The sequence below is a fragment of the Rhododendron vialii genome, chromosome 2a (genome assembly GCF_030253575.1).
Source record: "Rhododendron vialii isolate Sample 1 chromosome 2a, ASM3025357v1".
Taxonomy (NCBI): domain Eukaryota; kingdom Viridiplantae; phylum Streptophyta; class Magnoliopsida; order Ericales; family Ericaceae; genus Rhododendron; species Rhododendron vialii.
In genome coordinates this window covers 40,399,362-40,426,985 of record NC_080558.1, presented here as the reverse complement: position 1 = coordinate 40,426,985, position 27,624 = coordinate 40,399,362, and the positions used below count along the sequence as shown (strand labels likewise).

Here is a 27,624-nt window from a genome sequence, read left to right as displayed (position 1 = left end):
TTTCCTGATACTAAAAGATAACTCAAAGTTTTTTAAATAAAGGGAAAAAAAAAGGGTCCGGCTACATACAACTGCGAATTTATGAATTGGCTACATGTAGTAAATTCGCAGTTGATTCCCTTTTATGAATTGGCTACATGTAGTAAATTCGCAGTTGTATTTAGCAGCACCCAAAAAAAAAAGCCAAAACTTTTGGCTAATTTTTGTCTTTTATAATTTTGGTTTGTTTTTGTCTTTATTTAAAAAACTTTGAGTTCATAATTATAATTTGTTATTTACCGATTCCTTGCGTCGAGATAAAGCACTAATCCACAAGAATTTGATGCAAAAATAACAAATGCGAAGGTTTTTTTATTAAAGACAATAAAATAAGCCCAAGTGGCTTATTTTCGCCAAACTATGCCTTAGTTTTGCGCATAGTTTTTTACTTTTTAAAATTATTCGTGTCATTTTAAGTAATTTGTTGAGATCTTTAATTTGATTCAACAAAATTTGAATACTTATGAACGGATGTATTTCATTCCTTTATTCAAAATTTGCACATAATTTTGGAATGGAGGGAGTATTTCTTTTTCTTTTTACAACAATGCTATGAACATATCCGAATACATATGTATTCGAAACTATTTGATTTGTGTAGGTCTTCGTTCATCGTGTGGAACCACATGCATCGAAAGGGTCAACATATCGGACGATTTCGAATACATCTGTGTCCGAATTTGTGTCACTTTGTATGTGTAAGTAGAATTCCCTATTCGTTTCCTTTATACTATTCCAAATATTGTGTCATGTGATTAAAGACAACAAAGCAGGAAGGTAGGAGTTAAAAAAAGAAAATGCAAAAATATTAAAAAGTCATACACTGTTGATTATGGTTGGAACACTGATTCTAGTTATTGCTTTTCGTATTGTTTTGCTTGTAAATGGTGAACCAAAACTGTAGAGTTCGTACACTTTCAGAGCAAAGTAAAATAAAAGAAAAGAAATAGACAGAAAAGCGATAAGTCTAGAAGATTGATCTATAGTTCTTGAGGAACTATTTCATATACGTATTCTGTGTTTAATATTTTTTACTTTTATGCAGGTTTCACTTATATTTGTCTTATTTTTTTTTATAACAAAAACCACTTATATGGACCAAATGTGCACAGCAATCCAAAATACTACATTGGCCGTATGTACTCAGCAATACAAAAAATAAAATACAACCAAAAACTGGATCCTAGTTTTAAATGGATTGGATAATAGCATGAGACATATCCCTATATGTTCCAACAGATGATGCAGACTGCACTGCCAAAAAAGAGAGCATATTTTCATCTTCAGCCATCAAATTTCTACTCAATTAAAACTACAAAAGTACATTTGTTCGCCATGACGGACGGGAGTACCACAATGGTACGTTATGTTTCCGAAGAAACATGACCGCTATTTTAGTATTTCGAGTTGTTCATTGTGTAAGTATCAATGCATGAATCATATCTCATCCCGTCTTCAAATTCTGTACACAATCTAACACAACCATACGGTGTCTGAAGTGGAAAAACCAGAAAACTGAAACTCTACCAAAAAAGACATTATCTTTCATTTCCAACTAAACACAAGTACTGGATAACAGAACAGCCGAATCAATAATTTATATTAAACATCAAGTAAGAAAACTGGTCTTGCGCATAAAAGAAAACATATCGATGATACACTGGTTTATCCCTCAGAATCAGTTGTAGTCCCTGTGATAAACCAAACGTTGTTTCCTACAAGGATACACTGCTTCAGTAAGAAATTTGACCATCAGCCCTTCTGCTGAGCCAGTACACCACCCTTCAACCAGATTTCTGTCGCAAATCTTTCAGTCCTGGAGGCACTGGTCTCTCTCTTAGCCCCTCGAAGCTCCAGGCAACAAGTTTGCAATAGATGGAACTCCTTGGTTCCTCATCTCTTCCTGCGCTCGCCTCATCTCTTCAGGATCTGAATCCACAGAAATAAAACTAGTATTAGCATTACAAGAGAAAGATGCAACCACAAATAAAGTATGAAAGGAATCAGGGTTTTCAAAGGCAGCTAGCACAATACTCAAATAAACAGAAAAGGGTAGAACTGTAAATACCTATCAATGCTATTTTGCTATGGTCAACTAGTTACTGAGTTATGGATGAGCTGGGATTTATGCAGGTAAAAAATGGGGACTCCCCCATTTACAGCAAAGGCATGCTTGAAACATAAGTAGCACAAAACTACGCGTAGAGTACATACCCATATTTTCTACAAGTTTGGGCATTATGAACATCACAATCACCATGAATCCCACCATCAAACCCATTGGGCTCTTCGCAAGGGACATTATGTTGAAAGGTTCCCTTATCTGAAACAAAAGAAGACAAGGCACAGAAGTTACATAACCAATCTTTCCAAATCCTAAGACAACAGCAGCTGCAAAAGACAAATGTGGCTCACAAACTCAGGGTCTACCTCATAATATTGTTCCTCTCTCAAAGGCTCCAAAACCAACTCAGTCAGACCCCTCCTGTTCTCTGTGAGTGCTGCCTGAACCTTGCCAGGGTTTCTGGCACTGACATCAACACGAACCTGGATAAGGACAGAAAGAAAGAACAGAACTATATGAAATATAGCAAACTCAAAGTTCTAAACCAACAAGACTAAGCCTAGCGTTCCAACCAATTGGAGCTGCTAGTGGCTACATGAATCAATTTTCCATTCTGCTCTATCTAGCAAATAATAATCCAGCAACCAAAAAAATAACAGCACACAAATAGCAGAAAACTCACTGGAGAAAAGAAATAACCAATTGCAGTCACTTCGATAAGATGTGTACCCGCTGGGACATTATGGCTTTGAGCATAAAGGTTAAGGAGCAATACTTGAGCCTAACATATGATTTAGTAACATCGTATATGAACAATAAGTGATATAGAACAATAAGTGGTGTAGAACTATAGAAGTCATAATATCTCAATTGATTTTCTCGCACAAATATGCAGGTTTCATAGATTAATTGGTTTGACTTTTTCTTTAATCTAACAAAAAAGCAACACAATATGGATCAGGTTTAAAAAAATAAACAGTTGCATCAATACCATGTACCACATTCAGCTAGCGCACCTTCTGAGACAAGCTCCCAAGTCCAAAATGGCGCATCAAATACATGATCAATTTCATCCAGCCATTATAAGATTCTCAATATTATGCCATGAATCTTTTACTTATTTGATTTCACACCAAGACCAAAGCTTAAATTCCCAAATAGATCCAGGACAAGAAATTTTTACCAGCAACATGAAAGAGCATCATCATCATGATTCATCAAATCCAGGCCCATTTTCTAGAACCTCCCCTAAATATGGGAAACCACCAATGCAGCTTTTAAATTTCTAAGAATTCCTAGTTTAAATAAGATTTTGGAACACTAAAGACAATAGACTACTACAGATCATCGCCGTCGATAACTGCAGCTTCCATATCGTGCCTCTATAGCTACTTGGAACTCTTAGATAATTTTTGTTTGCTTTAGCATCCTAAATACTTGCACAAACTTTTTCATATCCATAATCCATCATAAGTGAGTTTTCCCTCAGCTGATGTAGACATTGAAACATTTCTCCAACCTCCAAAAGTTGAGGAGAGTTATATCCATATCCATTTAAGACCTATGCATCACAAGGTCTCTATCATGTACAACATCCTTTCATTATCCATCTCATTCCTACGACTTCCAAGTGTATAAATGACTCATCAATAGACAGGTGAGCCAAGAATTCCTCAGTGATGTTGGACAATCATAATGAGAAATAAAGATCACAACTCAATAACACGAATCAATCAACTGAGATTGTGATTTTATGCAGACTTCGAAACAGAATCTTACATAATTCCAGTGACTGTTGAGGGCAATTTTGCGTGAAATGCTCCAACGGGTACCTTCTAACAGAGTTGATGTCAAAATCTTATAAAATTTTGCCTCACAACACCTTGCTTCAATTTTATTTAACTTTTTTTGTTTTAAGACTGGAGAATCTTAGATGTTTCAAAATAGTTGAGCATGCCTCAAGCCCACATTTTATTAACAACGTTGGGGTGAGCCGTTTATGTGGTGCATCTTCTATTGCACAATAATACAATATCTTTCCTTTCCTTTTCGAACAACAAAAGCTCTTTTTTCCCTTTTCGTTATGATAATTGTAAGTCATTGGGCCATAAAATATGGGTATTGATTTCTACACTCCCTTTTTTAATAACCACACTCCCTTTTTTGGATTTTAGTGTTGAAAGTGTGTATTTTTTTTGCTAAAAGACAAAAAAGGGAGTGTGGATATAAAAAAGGGAGTGTAGAAATCAATTCCCTAAAATATAAGTTCATTTTTGTGTTATCTTCAATTCGTTTTTCACTATGTGAGATCTTTCTTAGAGCATTTAACATATTCACTAACGAAATTAAAATCTCCAAGTATGATATTCATGCGTATGCAAACTCATGTTTACCTAGGATTGTGTACCAAATGTACTAGGCCTGTCTTTATATTTTCATTTATAATGCACAATACCAGTTATTTGAAAAATTCCTTTCCTTTTTTCTTTTTTTGTACCTATGTTTTAGTTGAAAGATCATTCCCCTAATAACTTAGACTCCCACTTATTGATCATGTTCACAATTAAGTGATCCGACTTCTTTAGTCTCAGCAACATGGTTCCTGACTGCTTCCTATCGGATAAGAACAAACTTGAAAGTCCAAACCTGAAACTGTCCAAAACAACCTCAATACAACTGACAAAAGAAGCACAAATGAAGCCATTGAACTTCATAACCCATGCATGTGGGCAGGGTTCGTTTCTCGTAAGCACTCATCCCCCTCCTCAAGTCCCCTAGGATAGAGTCGATCATGTTTAACGAATGACAAAAAAAAAAACTTCATAACAAATTCCTGACACAGAAAGAACGAAGATGGCAGAGTCATAGCATGTAAGCAGATATGTCCAAAAAAATAGAATGGACCAGATATCTATGCATGGAATGAAGCTCATAGGATACAATGAAAAATATCCATCAGGCTTGAGGAATGTGACCCTCTGGCCGCCATTAAGGATGACCTTAACATTTGACAGTTTTCCTGGAAGGAGTAATCCTTTTGCACCAAGACCTACCAAACAAAATGATTAATCATCAGGAGAAGAAAAATGAAATAGCATGAGAAAGGCATATTCGAATCCGAGAGAGCAAATTTTTTATTTCATGTAAACTCATTATGTTGTACTGTAAAATGATTACCGATAACATCAGCAAACCAAAAAGTGAAAATTAACTCTCCCAAGTTATAGAGGTGCTGCCCTAAGTAGCTAATTGATCTGTCTCCCAAGCGGACAATCTAGGAAAACATTTAAGCTCCAAGTGAGTTAGCCAAAATCCTAAATCTTAGGTTTCACAGAGGATGCCTTGCCAGTGATATTCTCCACCCTCTATCTACTCTACCAAGAAAAAACTACCTGCTGCTGGTCTTCCTAAAAATAATAAAATAACCTCCATACTTTCCCTCTTGAAACCGCAGAATCTTTGCTTACTTATACACCTACCATTACTACAAACTGACAATTTGTATTTCAAAATGATTGATCCTGATAACATACATTGAACTTCGAAGAATTGACGTTGAAGGAATCGAATGCCACACTAGTTGGAGATTGTTAAAGCATCCAACTCAAAACCAATTGGCAATGAGTGGAGAGGCTGCCTAGGCTCGTATACTAGTTTTGGAGGAGATAATTAACCGATGTGAGACAAACTCCAAAACTACCCCACACGTGGGATCCCTGACTCACACGTGGAGAGGTAAACAAATGATCCAAAACACAAGGATCACAACAAACGACGGTACACTTTTGGCACAAACAAGGGAGAAACAAATTCTCCGAAACCCTATCTCTGACACCATCTCTAAAACCATGTTAAAACATCCAACTCAAAACCGATTGGCAATGAGTGGAGAGACTATCTACGCTCATATAACAGTTTTGGAGGGGATAATTAACCGATGTGGGACAAACTCCAACAGAGATAATATTTAGAAAAGCCTCTAAAGGCTCTATCTTGGTTACCAAACGATTTTATGCATTTCCACATGGCAAGAAAGGACAATATTGTCTAAAGAAAGAGCTATCCAATCTAATAAGTCTTACAACTTTAAGTACTCAGTGATGTGGCAGGGAGTAATGTGACTTTGAAATCTGAAACAGGACCTGTTGCTCTGTTAATGATATTGTAATATAGCCGCAACGCCAATATGTTTTGAGGTTTACAGTTTGTATTATATTTACACCTTGTCTTATTGTCTATTGCCATAAGTAGCAGTTGCTAGAAGGATATGACCCATCTCATTTGGACCACGTATTCAGAAAAAGGAAACCTGAGATTAAAAAAAAAAAAACCAGACATAAAACAACAAAATCTGCCCATAGATTTGCAGGTGGAGCAAACTCTATAGCCTGTTGATACAACAGACCATCGATACAGCCAAATACTGCACGGGAAGTGCAGAGATTTGCAGTGAGATACGGAGAAAAGAAAATTGGTTAAGAGATGGCAGGATATCCTAGGCGGGCCCTCTTTGCTGTGTTTTGCCCATATTTTTTAACTGTTGCAGCTAGTGAGACCTCTTGCCATATAACTGACATACGGTGATGTAGCATATTCTAGTACACGGTAGACAACATCACTAACTGTTTTTCCTCCCCTTCTACATTTGTTTACTAGTTGCTCAACTATTATCCCTACGCTTACCAGATTCTATTATTTTCCAAAACATTCAACTGGAGTTTTTCTTAATAAAAAAATGTAAGGATATAAGTGCTCTAAGAAGCACGGACACTAGCACGACACAGACACTCGGACATGAAAATTTGCAAAAAATGAAGTACAAAAATCCCGACAGATGAGGGAGACAAAACGAATAGTTTTAGGAATTTATTGTATGTCGTGTGAGAGAATAGGCCATTGTTATGTGTCATGCAAATGTGTAACCAATTCAAACATGATAACAAAACGTTAAGTAGTACATATGCAGCGTATGCTAAGCCTCAAAGGCGGAGAACAGGTACGAATTTATTGATTTTCCCATGATTTTAACTTATCCGGTGATTTTCCCGAGTCCAAAAGATTTTAAGTTTTTAACTCATGGTTAAATATGTTTGCACCTGTAACCGGAAGGTATTGAGAAGCATACAATGAGTGGTGTCCAACGGTGTCAACATCTGACGTGACAAGACACTGTTGTAGAAGTGCTTGTGCTTCTTTTGAAGAGGCAATAGTGTAAACTCATCCTCTACATCGACAAAAGATGTGGATCGTGTTAGGCCTCTTGTTCTGCCTCTTGTTTTAACGTCCTTACGGCATAATATCTATATCCATCTGAAATCTTTTCGTCCCTTCTCCCTTTCTTATCTAATATCACATTTTCATGCAGTGATAACGAACTTGCATTTCTTCCTTGACTTGGTCGTTCTTCCTATTTGAAAGAACTCTAGCAGACCCGCACAAATCATAACAAGGTTGATATGCAAGTGGTAGGGACCATGTACTCCCATGCATTTGACATGGGTTCCAACCTCACTAACTAAAACTAATAACGCTTGACTTCCGCCGAACAAAAAAAACGAATGATATTCGATCAGATCAATGGTGTTACTGAAAACACTAGTTGGGTCCATTTTTTGATGGAAACAGAATACAAGTAACATGAACACCAAACACCCAAGAAAGCAGTGTTCGTAACCATTCACCTCACTCCCCAAGATTCTAACTCAACATCTACATCACAATCCACAGCTGTTAAAGCCTAAAGTGGGAGCAGGACATAAGACAAGTTGTACACACTCACCTCCATTGTCCAGCATTCAACTTCAAAAGAAGAATAAAGTGATTTATCCTAATACAACTGTATGTCTCTAGGCCATGCTCGCTTAGTCGGACTAATAGTGAGGGATATACTACTATGGTAACACCACATATCCCCAGGTATATAGTTCGTGTTTTGCTCGATTAGTTGTCCGCTAGGTATGTTATTGAACCCTAATTGTTGCAAACTGTTGCAATCAAATGCCGGAAATGTGATCCCCGCAAATTTCTTGAATCCGGGTAACCGCACAGCCCCCTAAGGTCAAATCACATGCTTCATATTGTGCTTTGACAAACCATATACAATTGCAAAACACCCTAGGTTAAAGCTTCATGAACAGTTGCAACTAGTTTGATAAATAACACGGCATAAAACCAAAACGATTGGAGTGCCTCAAACTAGGGCTGCAAATGAACCGAGTTGCCCTTTAGTAATCGAGCCAAGCTCAACCTCGAGTTTTAGGCTCATTGACTAAACGAGCCAAGCTCAACACTCAAAAGCTCGGCTCATTATTTTATGCTCGGCTCGTTTAAACAGGCTCGTTAAGTAAAATAGCCAGTTTCGCTCGTTATGGGCTCGAGCTCGAGTTTCGGGCTCATTTGGTAAACGAGCTCGAACACCATAAAGCTCGGCTCGGCTCATTTTACCCTACCTCAAACGTAGCATACACTAACTCGATAACCAATCAACTTCGCAAACGAATCTCAAATCTCACTCGAGCGAAAATAAACGAAAACATTAATGGATAACAGAAAACGAAGGGAAGCATACTTGGAATCTTCACTCGCCCATTTATAGTGTAACCATCATCAGTCCTGCCAAATTGGAATCAAATAAGAGAGAGAGAGAGAGAGAGAGAGAGAGAGAGAGAGAATTAGGGTTAGAAGTGGGAGTAAGAAGAACAAGAGAGGAATAGGTGTGTACCCGGGAGCGATCGCGAGGGCCGGAGAGAGGAGAGAAAAACAGAAGACAAGTAGAGAGAGATTGAGAAAGATCGGTTGGGATCTATTTTTCATTGCCATTGGAAACTCAGAGAGAGAGAGAGATGGTGATGAGAACAGACCGAATACAAAACTGCCGTGGAACTGAACCCAGGTACGATTTTCCGGTTACATAGGGTAAATCTATAACCACAAACATTAACGCAAACACTCTACGCACACTAAACATTTACGGTATCGGTCACTCATTTCGGCAATTGACGATTTAGAGCTTTATCGAGCAATAAATGATTTAAATTTGTATGTCATTTGTATGCGTTCAGATCTAATCCAAGTAGTTTTGTGTCGAAATGAATGGTCGAATCGACATCTTTACAACTGTAATATATAAAGACCTCTTTGCGAATATGAATGTGTTTGTGAAAGTATTTGTGGTTAATACAGGTATGGACACAATTTCGTAACAAAAAATTGAAGGGTAAATTTCACTGACCTCCCTGAGGTTTCTGACATAGACACATACCTCCCCTGAGGTTTCTGAAATAACAGTGCCCTCTCTTACTTTTACTGACATTGTCACAAGTCCCCCTTCTGTTAAATTGCTTGCAAACGGTGTTAAATACACAATAGGATGACAAAATTGCCCTTGTTTAATGTGTACTGCCTCCTTTTTGCACTCATTCTCTACCTCCCTATTTTTTTCAAATAAATTTTTGTTTATGGAGAGCAAGACTAAGAGTAAAACTATTAAAGTAATTTATTTTTCAAACTCAAGCTATAGAGGTACTTAATTATTATAATCAGAGGGCCTTTGGACTAAATTATTTTTTGGTAGCAGTTAGTCTATTTAACTTTTAGTTATCTTTTTTGATAATTTTACTTCACATCTATCGTCTCAACGAGGGAAATCAAAAAAGTATAAAAATATAGATGAAAGTTAAAAAGAAGTTTATATAAGACGACACTAAAGACACTAAAAGATTATTTTTGTCTTTTTCAAACTTTTTTAGTCTTTAATTAGTGTACGTTTTTCAACCTTGATCAATGTTGTTACACCTTTTCAATTTCTCTCGTCAACACAATTGATCAACTTTGAACTAATTTTACATATACATCGTGTGTTATAAAAATAAAGAAGGCCAAAAAAGTAATTAAGTTTTTTAATTAAACCATTTGCAAGAATGACTGTTTAGTGTAGATGTAGGAAATGCTCTCATATGTTGTGGTATAGGAACACATCAAACAAATGCACTTAAAATGAGAAAAAATTATTTCCGGCTCGGCGCTCATTTCATGTGGCTTTTCTGTTCTTTATTTGTTATTTTCGTCGTACTTTATTTCCATATTAATATAACTGGGATGATCTTTTGCTCGAAAAAGAGAGAGGTAAAAATAGGCATTCCAAATTGAGGGTACATTAAATCTCAATAGAAAAGAAATTGGAAACAACCATTATAGCTAAGAATTTGGTTCAGTTTTCCACTTGAACGACCATTTTTCTTAGAAAGTATCTTGCAAGGTGAATTTAATAAAGTATGATTCAAGTGATGTATTTAACAAGCAATTATGTCTTTAACTGGATTATTGATGAACCATAGTTAATTTGAGTGGATTCTCTATATATACTATGTATTGCCAATGCATCTTTTAAAATAAAAATTGACATATGGATTACTTGTGTAATTGATATTGGTAAAAAATAACGATGTGAGTTGATGTGGAAAAAAACAACGAAGTATATTTTCACAGATTTAACAAATAATATAAAACTAAGAGTTGTAGTAGACCATATAAGGTAGAGGGTAGTATTGGCATTTTCTAAGGAAGACAGCCATGACATCACCATTCCTAAGCTATTTCCGTCAAATTTCTGATGTCTGGGTGTTGGAGGGGGGAATCATGACAATGTCAGTAAAAGAAAGGGAGGGCAGTGCTATTTCAGAAACCTCAGGGGAGGTCAGTGAAATTTACCCAAAATTGAAGCATGGAGACACAAAGTATATATTACTAATCGCACCCCCGTGTCTGACCCCACATGGGTCCACTTCTATTACGAAATATACGCCGCTTGGGCACAAAAAATATCGGAACCTATTTTTTGTTTATTTTTTCTTTATTTAATTAATACTCTGTACTAATGTTTATATGTACTCTGTATCTTTTTTCTTTTTTCTTTATTTAAAATTATTTTAGTGTTTCGATTTTCAATCCAGTTGAAACGGTGGAAAGATCTTGTTTTTTTTATCATTTTATCTTCAATGATCATAATGAATTTTTGAACTTGTAGAATCAAATATCTCTTAGAACTTATCAACGAGAGCCTTAAAGTCAAAATTTAATTATGATCATTTAGGATAAAATGATCAGAAAACTAAAATCTTTTCACCGGTTCAAACGGATTAAAATTTGGAACACTTAATTTTTTAACTATAATTTTAAATATATAAACGGTCTAAAAAGGTTAAAAAAATTAAGTGTTCCAAATTTCAATCCATTTGAACCGGTGGAAAGATTTTAGTTTTTCGATCATTTTATTCTAAATAGTCATAATTAAATTTTAACTCTATGGCTCTCGTCGATTAACCCTAAGAGATATTTGATTCTAGAACTTTTTTAGGGCTATTCAACGAGAGTTGTAGAGTCAAAATTTAATTATGATCATGTAGGATAAAATGATCAAAAGAATAAAATCTTTCCACCGGTTGAAACGGATTAAAATTTGGAATACTTAATTTTTTAACTATATTTTGAAATATATAAATTGTCTAAAAAGTTAAAAAAATTAAGCATTGATTCAAAGTTGCCTGTTGGTTCAAAAAAATTTAATTATGACTATTAGTTCAAACTTGCAAGAGATTGAACAAAATTGGGTTCTGTACGATTAGCTTTATCCATAACGTAATTATGTATACTGGGTGCTACAAAGACTTCGTTGCTTCTAGCCATCGGCACCAGAGGATCATTGGATGGATTCTATACCATCGGGACTTGTTATCATATCAACATACAACGTTGTACTGCATACATTCGTTTTGATTGCTTTGAGTTATCTCACTCACTTGCCGTTGAGCTCCCATCCAGTTCCATTCGCAGCGCCCAAACATATAGCTATTGGTCATGTTCATGGCAATCACTTCGTGCAAGTTTTCCTACACCCTCGTTACCCTGTACCACTCATCATCATATGATGGAGGCCAAATGCATCAGATGAAGCACGCGGATGGGCTCATCCTTATGAAGCACGCCTCCAATTGTGGTACGAAGTAATGCAGATAGATCCGCCGAAACGACGACCACAATTTGGCGAAAAATATTGACTAAATTTGTGTATTTATTTATGTTCATGTATTGATTTTATATACTCAATTATAATTAAATGAAGTTTGATTTTAGTTTGCATTATTAATTATTCAGAGAAATATAAAGTAAATTTAAATGAATTCAACATACATAATTTACTTAAAAACTCAAATTTAAAAATTTTAAAAAAATAAAAGAAAAAAATAAAAATAAAAAGATAATATATTGGACCCAAAAAATTTAAAACAAAGACATAATATGGTTAAAAAATTACGCGTTCCAAATTTCAATCCTTTTGAACCGGTGGAAAGATTTTATTTTTTTGATCATTTCATCCTAAATGGTCATAGTTAAATTTTAGCTCTAGTGCTTTCGTTGATTAACCCTAAGAGATCTTTAATTCTATGACTTTCTTAAGGTTAATCAACAAGAGATCTAGAGTCAAAATTTAAGTATGACCATTTAGGATAAAATGATAAGAAAACTAAAATCTTTCCACCGGTTCAAACAGATTGAAATTTGAAACACTTAATTTTTCAATATCTTTAAACAGTTTAAACTACCACAAAAATTTAGTTTTCCGTTTTATATTATTTCACCATCAATATTAGGCTCGTTAGATAGATTTCGTTGAGTAAATTTCAAAAATATAAAATTTATTAAAAATAAATAAGTGAAAAAAAAGTTATTAACATTTAAAATTTTGTAACAAAAAACTAAAATAAAAAAGAGTGAGACTGAATAATCATCGCAAAGCTTCTGTTTATACCCAAAAAATGACACCCAACCGGGGGGGGGGGGTTCGGAAAAAGAGGAAACAGATTCATTACTAAAATGATCCGAAGAAACATTACTCGGAACAAGTAGAGTCGATTGAAAACAAAATAAACAAACAGTCGCCGTACGATGTCCTCAAACTTTGAAAACAAAATGGCGGGTAGCAACCCGTTACGAAGATTTGTACAAAAAATCAATGTAATTCACCTTCTTAGAGTCCATGGAACAGCAATACAACAAGCAGCAGCACCAGAGAAAGAACTTAAAACAAAATCCATATGTTACGTATCAGGCATAGCAGTCAAACCATGAAGAGAAGGCCTCACTCAGAACCTCTTTTCTCAACAACAGACATTCTTCATCTTCTCTATAGTTGCAGATGCCCAGAACAACTCCCTAGGCCTATACATTATTGACTATATACTAGCATATGGGCTTCAATCAACACGGCTGAGTATGAAACACAACAAAAATTATGGTGGACAAAGTAAATAAGAAGGATTTCATGAAATGCTAAAATCCCAAGTTTTTGGAGAACCCATTGGAAAGGTTAGCTATTACAAATCCTGCAAATACCTGCAAACCGACCAAAGGAAAATGTTAGACAGAGAGAGCCGAAACTGAAAATAGATCTGCGCAAAAACCAAAACTCAAGCTGTCAAGTTCACGGCATCAACATCACTACACTTTCTAGTACAAACAAAACAAAATCACTCTGAGAAATACAAAAAGATGAAATAAAAAACAAAGCAAATCGAATGTCACCTATTCCATGGGTATTAGAGCTCATTATGTCAGATAGCACGTGCACAAAATGTTTACATAAGCCAAAATAATTAAATGATACGATAAAAAAATCCAATGCGAATGGAATGTCACCCATTCAAGGGGTATACGAGCTCATTATGTTGGATAAGAAACAACGAGTAACTGTATTTTAGCAGGCAAACAAAATGTTTACATAACCCCATATCCTGCCATTCCATTTCCAAATATGTACCCTCACTATATCAGTACTTTTCTTTCACGAACAAAAGGAAAAAGAAAAATAAAGAGTGATCCAAGTTAATACAAAACTGCTGCATTTTACCAACAAGAACATTAAAATTAGGATGACCACATGGTTATACTTTAATATCGTCTAACCCAGGTATTTTAACTTTATGAATTTTTTTTTCTAAAATTTTCTCACAGCTTAGAAGTTGCTGCATTTCCAGAAAATCTTGTTACCTGAACTGAACCAAGAATATAGATGGCTGAATAATGACGGCCATGAATCACCATGTCGGCTACCATAGCAAGTGGGATGGTGAGAGACATCCCCAAAGTGGCCACCAATGGAGTTGTCCAAACCACACACAATGCCCTATGAGAAAGAAGGAAAAAAGTAGTTTTAAAGAGAGAAAATTCAAATTAATGGAAGTTTGACGGAAATAGCAGCCTTTACATACCAAAAGTAGTCAGAAAGAACACTCCCGACAAATCCATTGGCAATAACAACTTCATCCAATTTGGCGGAATGCGGCAAGGTGAACTTCGGTTCAATTCCCAAGGCTGTTAATGGCCATACTGAGTGGAAAATTACAAGAGTAACAGTCAATGACTCCATATAATATAATGAGATAATACTTCTACTGTTAAAAACATGCTCTTCAAAAAAGTAGTCACTACAGCGTATATAAGACTTTGGAACACAACAAACTCCCCCTCCCTAAAGTTCTTCCATCGAGATTTTACTTTGGAAAGTTAGCGTGCTTCCAAATCGCATCATTCCAGTTTAAAGGCAAGCATTCAACAGGTTTAGATTGGAATAGCATTCAACAGGTTCAGATTGGCATAGCATTCAGTGACCTGCATTGATGTCACTGCTTCGGATTTAGCTCTACATGTTCCTGTCATTTGCTTTCAGAACCAATTTCATTACAATTCTATGGAAGCAGATCACTTTACAATTAGTCCAAGGGAAATGATTTTCACACTCCCTTTTTTGATAAATGCACTCCACTTCTTGTCTTTTAGTGAAAAAATTAAACATAAAAGTTCCACTAAATGACAAAAAAGGGGGTGCACGATCAAAAAAAGGGAATGTGAAGATCACTACCCTTCATTAGTTCAATTTGGTTGAATTAACTCACAAAAACTGATCAATCAAAGGATTAACATGATTACTTCATTCTTTTTCAAAACAGGAAGTATAATGAAGTTCATTCAAATACCATAACTGTTACAAAAGTCCTTGTAAATCGAATATTCAACAATGACACTGTTGTCTCTGTGTTGCCAAACACTTTTTTTTTGCTGATGAAAGGATGGGAAGGGGCAACCAGCATAGCAACCCCCTGGAGTGTCACCATAGAGGTCCCATCCGCTATGGAATGTCCGGTTTGAGCCATAACTACTGCATGGGAAGGAAAGCCCATCACTACAACCCCACCAAAGTGCTAGAGCAGACCAAGGGACCTCCACACAGCATCTGGTTCACAGGACTACTACCCGCAAGCAGGATTCGAACCTGCAACTGTGTGGGAGGGGGGGACTTTCACCCTCACACCTTAGCCATCTAGGCTACCACCTTGGTGGTATGGTGCCAAACATGTTTGAATAGAAGGGGTCAGTGGAATATTGTTTCAATGATTCTACAAAAGATTTCATTATCTACCACGCATAAAAAATAAGCATAAACTAAGCAAGAATGATAAAGATTCTTACCAAGCCACCATAGTGCTACAAGTGTAAACAATCCAATATATCCAAACAACTTTTGCACATCAACCCTTTCTCCTTCCTCACCAGAAAACTTTTTAAGTAGAACTGCAGCATTACACACCATATAAATACAAACACAATAATATTGACTACACTTCACTATTCAATAAATAAAATGATGCCTGACCAGTAAATAGCCCGTACGACATAGCTGAGAGAAGGCCGAAAAGATCTCCAACGAGAGACCGTTTTCCATTCCTTTAAAAGAAACAAAAAGTTTCAACTGTAATTCAAATCAAGCCACATCTAACAACTTGGATAACTGCAGACTGATGCTTTTTGGACTCCAACAACACCACATAAACAAACAAAGCCTACGAGAAAATAAACACATAGTTCAAGAACTTACCCAGAAGTATCCAATTGAGAATCATCTGCGGCCCAAGTTTTCCCTAGAGTTGTCATTGCAACACCAGCCATACTGACAAATACAGCAACCACCTTTGTCATGTTCAGGGAATCTTGGCCAAGAAATGCACCAATAAAAAGAGTAAATAGTCCTGAAGTTGAGGATAATACTGTTGTACTTGCAACACTTGTACGTGCAAGTGCAGCATTTGAGAAATACTGCAAAGAAAGGATAAAGCCATAAGAATGCACGCAAAGAATGAACCATCAAAATGCCACAGATATGTTGGCAGATAAGGAAGAATTTTACATTTACGATGCGCCATGCTGGTAGATATGCAATTTAACTAACAGTAAGTGCATGAAATAAGGTGTCCAGCTAAAAAACTTCTAAGCACCTCAACCATATGGCATCAACTCTGAGTTGTTTCTAGACAGCCTAAGTGTACATGATACATTGTCATCTAGATCCAGATAGATGAAACACACTGAATTTCCCCAACATGTCATGCATGTAAATTTACACTTTATTTTACATGTAGAGACATATTGAACTATACAACCTAAATTTGAAGGACACAAACTATGTTTGGAAAACTCTCCTTAATTTCAGGAGAGGCATACTAAAGAGTTTAGAGGAATATGCAAAGAATTCGGATTTTAGGTCCGCGTGTACCAGAAGATTAGTATCAGTAACATCGGAAAAACTACATTATCAAGGATACAGATGTTATGTCCGTGCATATGAGAAGATTAGTATTAGTAACATGTTCTGAAAGAATGTTATTAAATATTCATAAAAAATTTCTATAAGGAGGAAAGAAAATTTAGAGAAAGAATCGTTGCTTTTATTACCTGTTTAACACAAACTAGAACCTCATGAAATAATGAGCAGTTTATTGGTAAGTATTATATGGAGCAGTTCAATGTACAAGACCAAGTCAGAAACTCGAAAACAACCTCAAATGGAAAAGATATGTCGGAGAAACCACACACAGGAGTTGCTTACCTCTGTAATAAACCAGATAGGGGCAATGTAAAATCCATAAGCAGCAACCTCCCTGTTTGTAAGCTCTTTATGTGGCTTTAACATGTCTGCATCATCACTGTGTTTAGTAACTAATGGCATTCCCTCTTCCTGGGAAGAAAGGTCCACTTCACTGTCTTTTCTATTCAAAGGGCCTTCAAGTTCCAGTTCAAAGATTTTATGCACCCCAATGAGCTTTAAAGGGGAGCTTACTCCAGCAGGGGACCCACTGCTAATTGCTGCACTTCTACCATTTTTACACGAGCGTTTTCTTATCATAGTACATATACAGTCCTTAATGAATGCTATTGGGAGGTAGACTACCATTAAAGAAGCTCCAAGATAGGTAACCGCAAACGGCTGCTTATAATCCGTAAAAATACCCTGTCAAAAAGATATACAAGTTACTATCTGGCTGATGAATACCAGTGGTATAGTATATCCTTTAGGTAATAGCAATAAATGTTACACATGTGCCAAATTAACTATGAGAACAAAATATTTAATCATAGATAACCAAAGTACCTAAACACAATAAATTATCAGGCATATTCTGCAGTCAAGTAATGACACCAAAAGAACAAGGCTTAGCACATATGAGTTCTTGAATCCTTACACAAAGAGAACAGGCCAATCAGGAAAAGTAAATTTAAGAACTGCATTTTCAAAACGCAAGCCTAGGGCATTCGAAGCTCTCATTGCTACTTCTCAAAAACAAGTCAGGAAACAATTCTTGAAGAGAGTGTGTTATGAAGACTGCTGTTGTTATGAACACAGAGCATGCAAACAATCACAAAGCAGAAGACAAGAAGTAAATAGGTAAAGCACTCGAAAATTTGCATTCTGGCAAAGAGAACCATCATTTTGTATGCAGCGGTCAACAAGTCTGCAACGCTCAATTGTTAATGCAGAGAATGTCCAAAAAAATGGACGCCCAAGTCTTCTCCAGTGTCAGATGCAATTCAACAGATTGATTTACGGGCTATATGTCATGCATGGAAGTAGATTTATCTATCCCTCTCTCAGTCAAGAGACAATGCAGAACCTTTAAATTCAACTTCCCTGATTAGAGAATACCAAAAGAAAAGTGCAAAATGCACTTGAAGTTTGAGAAAAAGCAAGATGCTCAGATTTAAAATCCTTAAATTCTAGAAAACACCACTCAAAGGAGTCACCAAACAGTCGCATAATCCAACTTTTTCTCAGCAACTTAGACTACTTAGGTTCTGGTTGCTCTATTATAAGTTATGGTTGCTGAACACGGCACAAAGGAACTTGGCAATGCAAATAGATCTTCAACAATTCACTTCAATAACATCAACACATACATCAGCCTCCTCAAGAATGTAACTGACTGCGTACAAGGTAGCTCCATGAAAAAAATTTCATAGCAAAACCACTAAGTTTACCATTGACCATGCTATCCTCTATTTGGTTGCCAACAAAACTCCATGACGGTAAAGTATTTGCATTGCAGCACATGTAACATTGATTCCTTCTTCTTTTTGTTAACATTTCCTAGAGACCTGGCATTGGAAAATATCAAAGTTTTCATTCTATTTATCTCGTCGTCAATTCCTTCGGTTATCAGCTGTCAAAGGGGGATTGAGGGATCACACATGAAGTTTAGGTACTTAAAAACATTCTAACAATTGTGATTTTTTTAATCCTTTACTTTTGATTATCCACTTCAGGCTTTCAATATATCGATGCGAGTCAATTAGGTCATAAATCGACCACCTGGCCTTTTCGACAGGAATGCATTCCACGGAAGACCACCCAAATCTTGACGAAACCAAACTATCTGTAGCATGAAATACCACTGACCATTGACCAAGAACAAGTACCCAAATCCCCCAAAAACATAGATTACCAATCCATGCACATATACAACCTTCAGCATATAAATATGGGTAAATGGGCTTTGTATAAAACATACATATTATACGGATAAAGTTGCCATTGGTATATTTTGATGTCCATAACAACAAATTAAAACCCTAGACAAGAAAGATGAATAAGAGAGAGAAAGGATACCTGGGTGACTTCTGCAGAGGATACCCAGATGATAACAACAGCAGCAATTAGGAACAAACCCGCCTTGTATCTCCACCCCATCACAAATCCAACAAGTACCCACAAATCCAATAAACACCCAAGAACCAAATTTGCAAAATGTACACAAAAATCAACAAAGATCTAATTGGGTTTCCCTCAGAGGGTCAGATCCATTGAGCCAAGAAGGTGTCTTTGATATGAAGCTTGTCTCTGCTTTTGACTTATGAGAGGGGATGTAAAGGGAAGCCAAAAAGATTGGAGAATACATGAGGAATGAAAGGCAAATTTATTTTATTCATTCTCTCTCTCTCTCTCTCTCTCTCTCTCTCTCTCGCATGCTATCATTCCTTGAATGTCACTCGTATTCTTGCCATTGTCTTTCACTTTCCCTTTCCCTTTCCTTTTTCAATACAGAAACAACATATGGAGCGTTTGGTTGGTAGAATTAAGCCCGTTCCAGAAACGTTCTTGAAAAAAAACAGCTTATTTTATATTTTCAAATTTAAAAATAATATAAATGAAAAATAATTTTTTTACTTTTTTTGCACCGTATAAAAGATCTTGATGAGATCTATCAAATAAGATCCATATTTGTAGAAAAATTATTTATGTAAACATATTATTTTTGAGTTTAAAATTGCCTTCTTAAAAAATAAGTATTTATTTATGGTTCTGGAACGAGGAGTAAGACGATAATGCACTCTAAAATCTGGCATTCTGCCATTTGGATGAAATAAATCCATCCGTCTAAATTTCCGTTTGACAAAAACAAAAACAAAAAAAATTCATCCGTCACAGAAAAAGATTCTTTGGTCCGAAAACGTAAAAATAATGCATCATCGTCGAAAGAAATTACATTTTTTTTTATAGCTAGTTACTAAATATCAACAAGGATATATCAATATATCCAAGAAAGTTGATTTTTTTTTAACAATGTATTTTTTTAAATTCTCATTTTGTAGACTGGACAATTTTTTTGGAACGGAGAGAGTAATAACAAATTACATCTGAAATTTTTTATCCGGATTTATTAGAACGTGATTAAGGTTTAAAAGTTAGAGAAATATATGAAAGTGTATATATAAGGGTAAAATTTGTTTTCAAATTTTGGATTTATTTTATTTTCTGTGTCCCTTATCCACATTTCCTGAGACAGCTGTAGCACAAACATGAAACAACTGTTGTTAAAATGAGAGGCAAAAAGGCGAAATCAAGATCCTATTTAAAAAAAAGAATTAAGATCTTTCCACTTGATAATCCTTTTTTAATCCTCGTTTGAGGGAAAAGTACGCCAATATCCTAGACGAGCTCTAAAAAGTGACTAGCTAAACCAAAAGGCCCAGTAATTGTTTGCCTAACTTATACCAAATTAAAAAGAAGAAAGGCTACCCTAATAAAGGACACATTTAGGCCCCATTTTTACAAATAAAAAACATTAAAAATTTAATGCATTTTACCATCTCATTTTCACTAATAAAAAAAATTCATCAGTTTATCATCTCGTTTCCACTATCAAAAAAGTTATCAACGAATACTGTTTTTATTACCGTAACTCTACTCACAAACCATCAATAACTTATTCACTATTGAAAAAAACTTGATATTTTTTAACAATTTATTCACTACCGAAAACACCTAATAACTTCTCAACCACAAATAAAAATCTATAAAATTTTCACTGCCGGAAATACCCCTTAATACTAATGGACAACACGCCAACCATATCTTTGTTTATTGGTTAAAATAGTACTTTCAAAGAATTCACAATCGTCCACAAATTTTATACCAGAGGAAGTCAATTCCAAGAGAATGTCCGTTTGTTCCATTTAAATAGTATTCTCAAATCAACAATGTTAAGGACACATCTACCAGTCACAACCCGACCACAACTGCTTACGTGGCATTATAGGATTGATATTTGCAAACAAAAATGCTGGACCCCACGTGTATGTGAGAAGTTATGTTTGGTGTTGTGTTTGAATTGTTGAATGTAGCACTTTTAATTTGCAAAGTAGTTTTAAAGTGATTGTTCTCCCATTACCAACCATGCAGTGCCGCATAGATGGTTGTGGTCAGAGTTGTGGCCGATAGTTATGTAACTATCATTTCACCAAACCAAATGCTCAAAAATGATACTCACACAACAATCCAAACACAACCTCTCACATACATGTGAGCTCCACGCATACTACTATGTATGAATCCCACATATATATGAGTGGTTGTGTTAGTTGTTGTGTTTGGATTATTGTATAAGTAGCATTATTGCCAAATGCTTAGTACGTGCTAATGACTTGATTAACTTGGACAGAGACCACATTCCTTAAAAATTGCTAACTGTAATTAGTTGGAGGGCAATGCTACGAACATGATTGTAAAATACAGTTCCGCCCCCCAACTGTATCCCTAGCCGTTGAATGCATATGAGCTTGCACACATCGATTGGTCCAAGATGTATTTGTGTTCGGAATTGTGTTCTACATTTATGTTCCTGAACTTTTTATAGAGTAGTTAAAATAGACATATAGGTTATGAGAGAAACTTATTCACGGCTCCGCGTAATCTCACCCGTCCGTTTCAGTAATCAACAGTTGAGATAAATTTTTAAATTATTACCAGTAATAAATATTTCTTACCGTTAATAGTTTATCTTTAATCTGGATCGTGCAAAATACATTTGATGACCGAGATTAGCCTCCGTAAACTTGATTTACGGGAGCCCCGTTTAAAAGTTTTTCTCATAAGTTATATTGTACTAACATCCACTCCCCAAGGACTTTATTTAGAGAAGGGATTTGGAAAGCCCATGGGATAGGTTGAGAAAACGGGCATTATTGTATTATATGCGTATATTGTGGGTCTATAAGTAAATAAGGATAGGAGATATTAGGAAGCGTATGAAATTATAATGGACGTGCAATAAGAACAATCACAAACAAGATAGGAGTACAAAAACTCTCTCTAGACTCTGTCTATTTTGCAAGTGGAATGGAGTGCAATTGGCCTTTCTTACATACTCTCATGCACAAGTTCCATAGGATTTGTAGATTAAGATTAACATATGGCAAAAAAAAAATACTTTGCCTAGTTTGGCCTAATAAGCCAAATGGCTTGTTTTTTTTGTCTATATTCAAATTTTTTCAGATTTGTCAATTTTTCGTCGATTTTTTGTAGATTATTGTTTCGTCATGACAAGAAGATTCAAAAAAATAAAAAATTACGATCAAAATTCATTTTTTTTAATAAAGACGAAAATTGGCTTATTTTTTTCTTTATTAAAAAATTTGGGTTTCGATTGTAATTCTTTATTTTTTTTAGGTTCCCGTTGTTGTGGCGAAGCAATAATTCATAATAAAAAAAAATCGATTAATCTAAAAAAAAAATCTAACAAATGCGTAAAAAAATTTAAATAATGACAAAAAAAAAAAAACCATTCGTCTTATTAGGCCAAATCAGATAGAATTCAGTAATTAATCAAAACACCCGAATCGCCCTAAGAAACTGCATTAGCAAAGCAAGATCTTCATCTGTTTTCAAATGGAAGACAGAAATTATTCGACCTCCATCCGGGGCCTCCACAACCACCGGCCACATTTGCTGCATAAGTGTTTACATCCGTTTTCGTCACCAAATCTTGGACTAGCATTGGAAGACCATTTAATTAATTGTTAATTAAATTGGACCGATATTTATGAGTTTCACGGGCTAAAAATGAAGGGAAAATGACGGCCAACGACGTGTTTAGATAATCAATACCCGCCAAAGACAAGCTAAGAACATTTGTTAATGTTGAAAATGTCTTTGACGGATATTAATTATCCAAACACGTCCTAGGCCGTCATTTTCCAAAAAATGAATGGACCACATTAATTTTGTGATTTAGAGCATGGTCCGATTAAACAAACTTCAAGTGGAGCGAGATGCACCGGATAATTTTCCTTCATGGTGATTTGTTCGGAGATATACACGTGGAAATACCAAACAGTTGGCCATATCTCTCCAAAAGTGGAGACAACTATGGATGGATACATGGGTAGTTTATTTTCAATTTAAAAGAAAATGGCAAGCATGGATATAATACCCCACGTTCAGTCGGTTTCCAATTCAACTGCTGCCCATCATCTTGCATTGATAGGGAAGGGCCTGCTTTTAGGGAGATTTATGGGACAGATGGCAACAAGAAGAGCAAGCCCGTCCACTGCTTTAAGAGCCGTGGAAAACCACCTTGGGCCTATAAATAGAAGTTCCAATGGATTATTTGGGATTCACATACCAATCAAGCCCAACGCTTATCTAATCATTCAAAGTTTGTTTTATCTTTACTTTTTCAGTTGTCTCAATTCTTTTACTTCATCAAGTAAATTGGATTTTTTTATCTTTTCGTTGTACCCGTCAACTTTATTATCTAATCATTCAAAATTTGTTTTATCTTTACTTTTTCAGTTGTCACAATTCTTTTACTTCATCAAGTAAATTGGATTTTTTTATCTTTTCGTTGTACTCGTCAACTTTATTATTCTGATATAATAAAGTTCTTACTTTTCATTCATGTTCTCTATTTTTTCTCTATTCTAAGTCTACTATCGTTGTGGAAAACCACGAACCTCTTTATGGCATCACCTTTTGAGTCATACGCAATCGCATCACATATGAAGTCAGATCGATGTGCCCTCACCTTTCAAACGTTGGACGTCGACAAGTCCTAGCACGTCTGCGCTCATACCGCACACGCCATTTGATTTTCTATTCACGCCTACCCAGCGGAAAAATGGAAAACATATTTTAGTGAGCCCGGTGGGACCCCAATCATTTCAAGGGGTATCACGCCGATTCATTCGCATGACAATTCAATACGTTGAATTGGATGTTGAAATTCGGCGTCTGAATGAAGAAATTCGTTGGCGCGATGATAAAGTCAACGAGCTTGAAGATAAAATCTACCGTCTCGACATAGAAAGGCTCCGACTAAACCATATGGAGGATGGGTATATCAACGCAAAAAAACTACTACAATGATGCAATTCGAAGACTTGAAGATGAGGATCGTCAATTATGTTATGAGGTAAACCGTCTCTTTAGTGCCAAGTCACATGGCTATTCACGTATCATGTATTCAAACCTGCCCGAACAGCATGAATTCCAAAATAGTGGACATGGTGATCTTCCTACTTAGACCTTTGGGGGACAAGTTGAAGAAAATATGAGCACTAAGGTCCTGTACCGTTGCATTCAACAAAGAACTCTCACAGGACTTCATAGATCCCTTGCATGCATCTTTGCGTAAGATTGAAGAATGGGTAATCAACTCCAAAAACACCATTGAATACATGAAGTCAACTCCTACTCCACCACTGTTGTCACAGTTTGGCAGTTTAGGCTCAACTTTAGGCCTAAATGTGTCTAAACAAGTTTCTAGCAAGCACATCAAACCTCCAAGCTTCTATCAACCCTTAGCTTCCAAAAACCCTACACTCGGGGGCCAAGGAGGCCAAGGACTTGAACTCGGGGGGTAAAGTTCTCAGCTTAGTCCTCTGAGGATTCCCGAACGATGCCAAGGTCTGGATGATAAACATCAAAATGATAGGGGCAACAGTCTCAGGTCTGAGCGCAACAACCAACATTTAGGAGTATTCCAAAAACTTTTGGATGGTAAGCTATTTCCCATGCCTGGAGGAGCGAAAAGATAGATCTGTTTCAACGCAAAGGGAGCAATATCTCAGACCTGAGATAAGCCAGAAAATAGAAAGTCCTATTATGAGGCAAGATAAACTCATTCTTTCCTCTCAGAAGCTTTCTCAAGTGTCTGAAGAGTTACCACATCCAGATTCAGTCATGAGCAGTGAGTAGATAACAGATAAAAATCAAGAACGATCCAGACCTGCCATCAGCCCAATAGGCAGGGCTAAATTGCATGTTGCACCCATTCCAGAACAGGACGAATTGAATGAAGAAGAGGAAAGCGACGACACTCCAGGGCTTGATTATGATTCATTTGTAATCGGAGATCCCCCTCCTCCCCCAGTACATGAAGGTCTTTTTGGCATTGCCCAAACTGCCAAAAGGCATTATAAGCGTAGGCCAATTTTAGGCCTTAAATGTGTAGAATTGCGCCCGCGTTGGATTTGTGGGGCACGCCAAAAGCGAGTGTTATTCACTTTGCTTACACAAAAATGCCAAAGTGGTGTCAAGAAGGGCTAAGAACAAAGAAAAGTCCTTCATAGGCCGAACAAGCACCTCTAAAATGTTCGGCCATGATCTATCAGTCCTTGAGTAGGCCTTATCAGAGTTTTACAAGGCCTTTTCCGAAGAGGTAGAGGCCTTTTTATTTCATTAAGCGTGCGTGAAAGTTCAAAGGAGAGGTTTAGACCTTCAAATTTATTTTCAGTCCTTCCTAGGCCTTTTCAAGGTTCTATGGTTTCTTTACAACCAAGCTTGGACACAGAACTCTATTGGTGTACACAAGCTTTTGCTATAGGTTCAAAGGCCTTTAGAGCTCTTCATCTACGCCTAAGCCAATACTACGAGCAATCTATGCAAGAGTTCAGGCCTTTCCCGTATGACTGAATCACTATTATGAGCACTCAAAGCGGAGGTTCAGTTCTTCCAATATGAGATTCAGTCCTTGCCAGGCCTTTTCATGGTTCAATCATTTTTCTACGGTTAGCCCTAAACACAGGCCTTTAGTGGTGTAAAATAGGCCTGATAAAAGGCAACAACATTGAGATTCAGCTTTGAGATAGGCATGAGTATCATCCAATCACTCTAAAAAGCCTTAGAGGATGCAGATTGTGGCCTTTATCTCTAAGAGAGGCCTTTGAAACACCTATCCAACAAAATGAGAGTAGGTAGACTCCTTCCAATGTCTGAATTCAAAAAATTTTGTCAAAGGCTTGAAGAACACCTAAAAAATGTCTAATGCCTACTAAATCTATAGGCAAGGCAAACAAGAGAAGATATGCTAAACAAGATTCGATGCTTGTTTGGATGCCAAAAATATTTTTTTTTTCTACACGTCTTGATCCTAAAAGTAAAGAATCAAGGCCTGAGGGCATTGTTCACACCCGTTTTTGACACTAAACCTTAGACTAGAGCTGAAGGGCCATTTAATTAATTGTTAATTAAATTGGGCCGATATTTATGAGTTTCTCGAGTTAAAAATTAATGGACCACATTAATTTTGTGATTTGGAGTGAGATCCGATTAAAAAAAATTCAAGTGGAGCGAGATGCACCGGTAAATTTTCCTTCATGGTGATTTGTTCGGAAACATACATGTGGAAATACCAAACAGTTGGCCATATCTCTCCAAAAGTGGAGACAACTATGGATGCATGGGTAGTTATTTTCAATTTAAAAGAAAATGGCAAGCATAGATATACCCCACGTTCGGTGGGTTTCCAATTCAACTGCCACCCATGATCTACTATTGATACAGAAGGGCCTGCTTTTAGAGAGATTTTAATGGGACAGATGGCAACAAGAAGAGCAAGCCCGTTCACTGCTTAAGAGCCGTGGAAAACTACCTTGGCCCTATAAGGCTATAAATAGGAGTTCCAATGGATTATTTGGAGTTCATATATCAATCAAGCTCAGCGCTTATCCAATCACTCAAACTTTCACTAAAGTTTGTTTTATCTTTACTTTTCCAATTGTCTCAATCATTTTACTTCATCAAGTAAATTGGATTTTTTATCCTTTCGTTGTACCTGTCAACTTATTATTCTGATATAATAAAGTTCTTATTTTTCGTTCATGTTCTCTATTTTTTCTCACACGTTTGGAAAATTCTAAGTCCACTATCATTGTGGCAATTGGCAAACTACGAACCTCTTTGTGGCCTCACCTTTTGGGTCACACGCAATCGTATCACATATGAAGTCAGATCGAGGTGCCCTCGTCTTTCATACGTTGAACGTCGACAAGTCCTGGTATGCCAGCGCTCATGCACACGCTATTTGATTTTTCGCTCACGCCTACCCAGCAGAAATGTGGGAAACAATAAGTTTTGGAGGAAAGCTGTCTAAGGCCATCCACAATGGTATAATCAAAAATGGATAACCAAAAGTTGACACATCAGCTTTTGATTATTCACTTAAGAGATTGTTAAGCTTAACAATGTTGAGGTTCACAATGGTCACTTCTAGTCCATAACCAAAATAAGGGGTCCACTACAATTTCACACAATCTCTCTCTCCCCTTTTGTTTCCCGCCATTCACTTCCCTCCATTACGTTTTTTTTTTTGGCAAAAATATATCGAATATATAGTGTTCTTTCTAGTGTTAACTATCAAAACAACACCGATTTTTTTTTCTTCCTATTCCTATAGCCTATATCACAAGTCCACCACTCAAAAAATCAGATGTGTTCTTAAATTTGAAAAAACATGCAAGGTTCTTCCTCTTTTTTTTTTTTTTTTGCAAGGTTCTTTGTTTACTCAACCATAGGGGGAGGAACAAAAAAATGAATAACCACTTTTTAGTCGAAAAAATCAATTTTTTTTGCTAAA

General features: G+C 36.2%; 2 protein-coding genes across 2 annotated transcripts; both read right to left on the bottom strand.

Annotated features, from left to right (window-relative positions):
• Positions 1-1,563: 1,563 nt before the first annotated feature.
• On the bottom strand, positions 1,564-9,037 carry LOC131317739 (ER membrane protein complex subunit 7 homolog). The gene is made up of 7 exons (XM_058347322.1): positions 8,826-9,037; positions 8,673-8,716; positions 5,045-5,153; positions 2,787-2,850; positions 2,470-2,586; positions 2,254-2,362; positions 1,564-1,968 (listed from the first exon to the last, which is right to left on the bottom strand). The coding sequence occupies exons 1-7, from the start codon at positions 8,921-8,923 to the stop codon at positions 1,877-1,879; spliced, it is 633 nt and encodes a 210-aa protein (XP_058203305.1). The 5' UTR covers positions 8,924-9,037; the 3' UTR covers positions 1,564-1,876.
• A 3,955-nt stretch (positions 9,038-12,992) lies between these two features.
• LOC131317738 (uncharacterized vacuolar membrane protein YML018C) lies at positions 12,993-19,531 on the bottom strand. Its single transcript, XM_058347321.1, has 8 exons — positions 19,098-19,531; positions 17,043-17,444; positions 16,035-16,252; positions 15,813-15,883; positions 15,629-15,730; positions 14,371-14,488; positions 14,150-14,285; positions 12,993-13,495 (listed from the first exon to the last, which is right to left on the bottom strand). The coding sequence occupies exons 1-8, from the start codon at positions 19,176-19,178 to the stop codon at positions 13,433-13,435; spliced, it is 1,191 nt and encodes a 396-aa protein (XP_058203304.1). The 5' UTR covers positions 19,179-19,531; the 3' UTR covers positions 12,993-13,432.
• Positions 19,532-27,624: the final 8,093 nt, after the last annotated feature.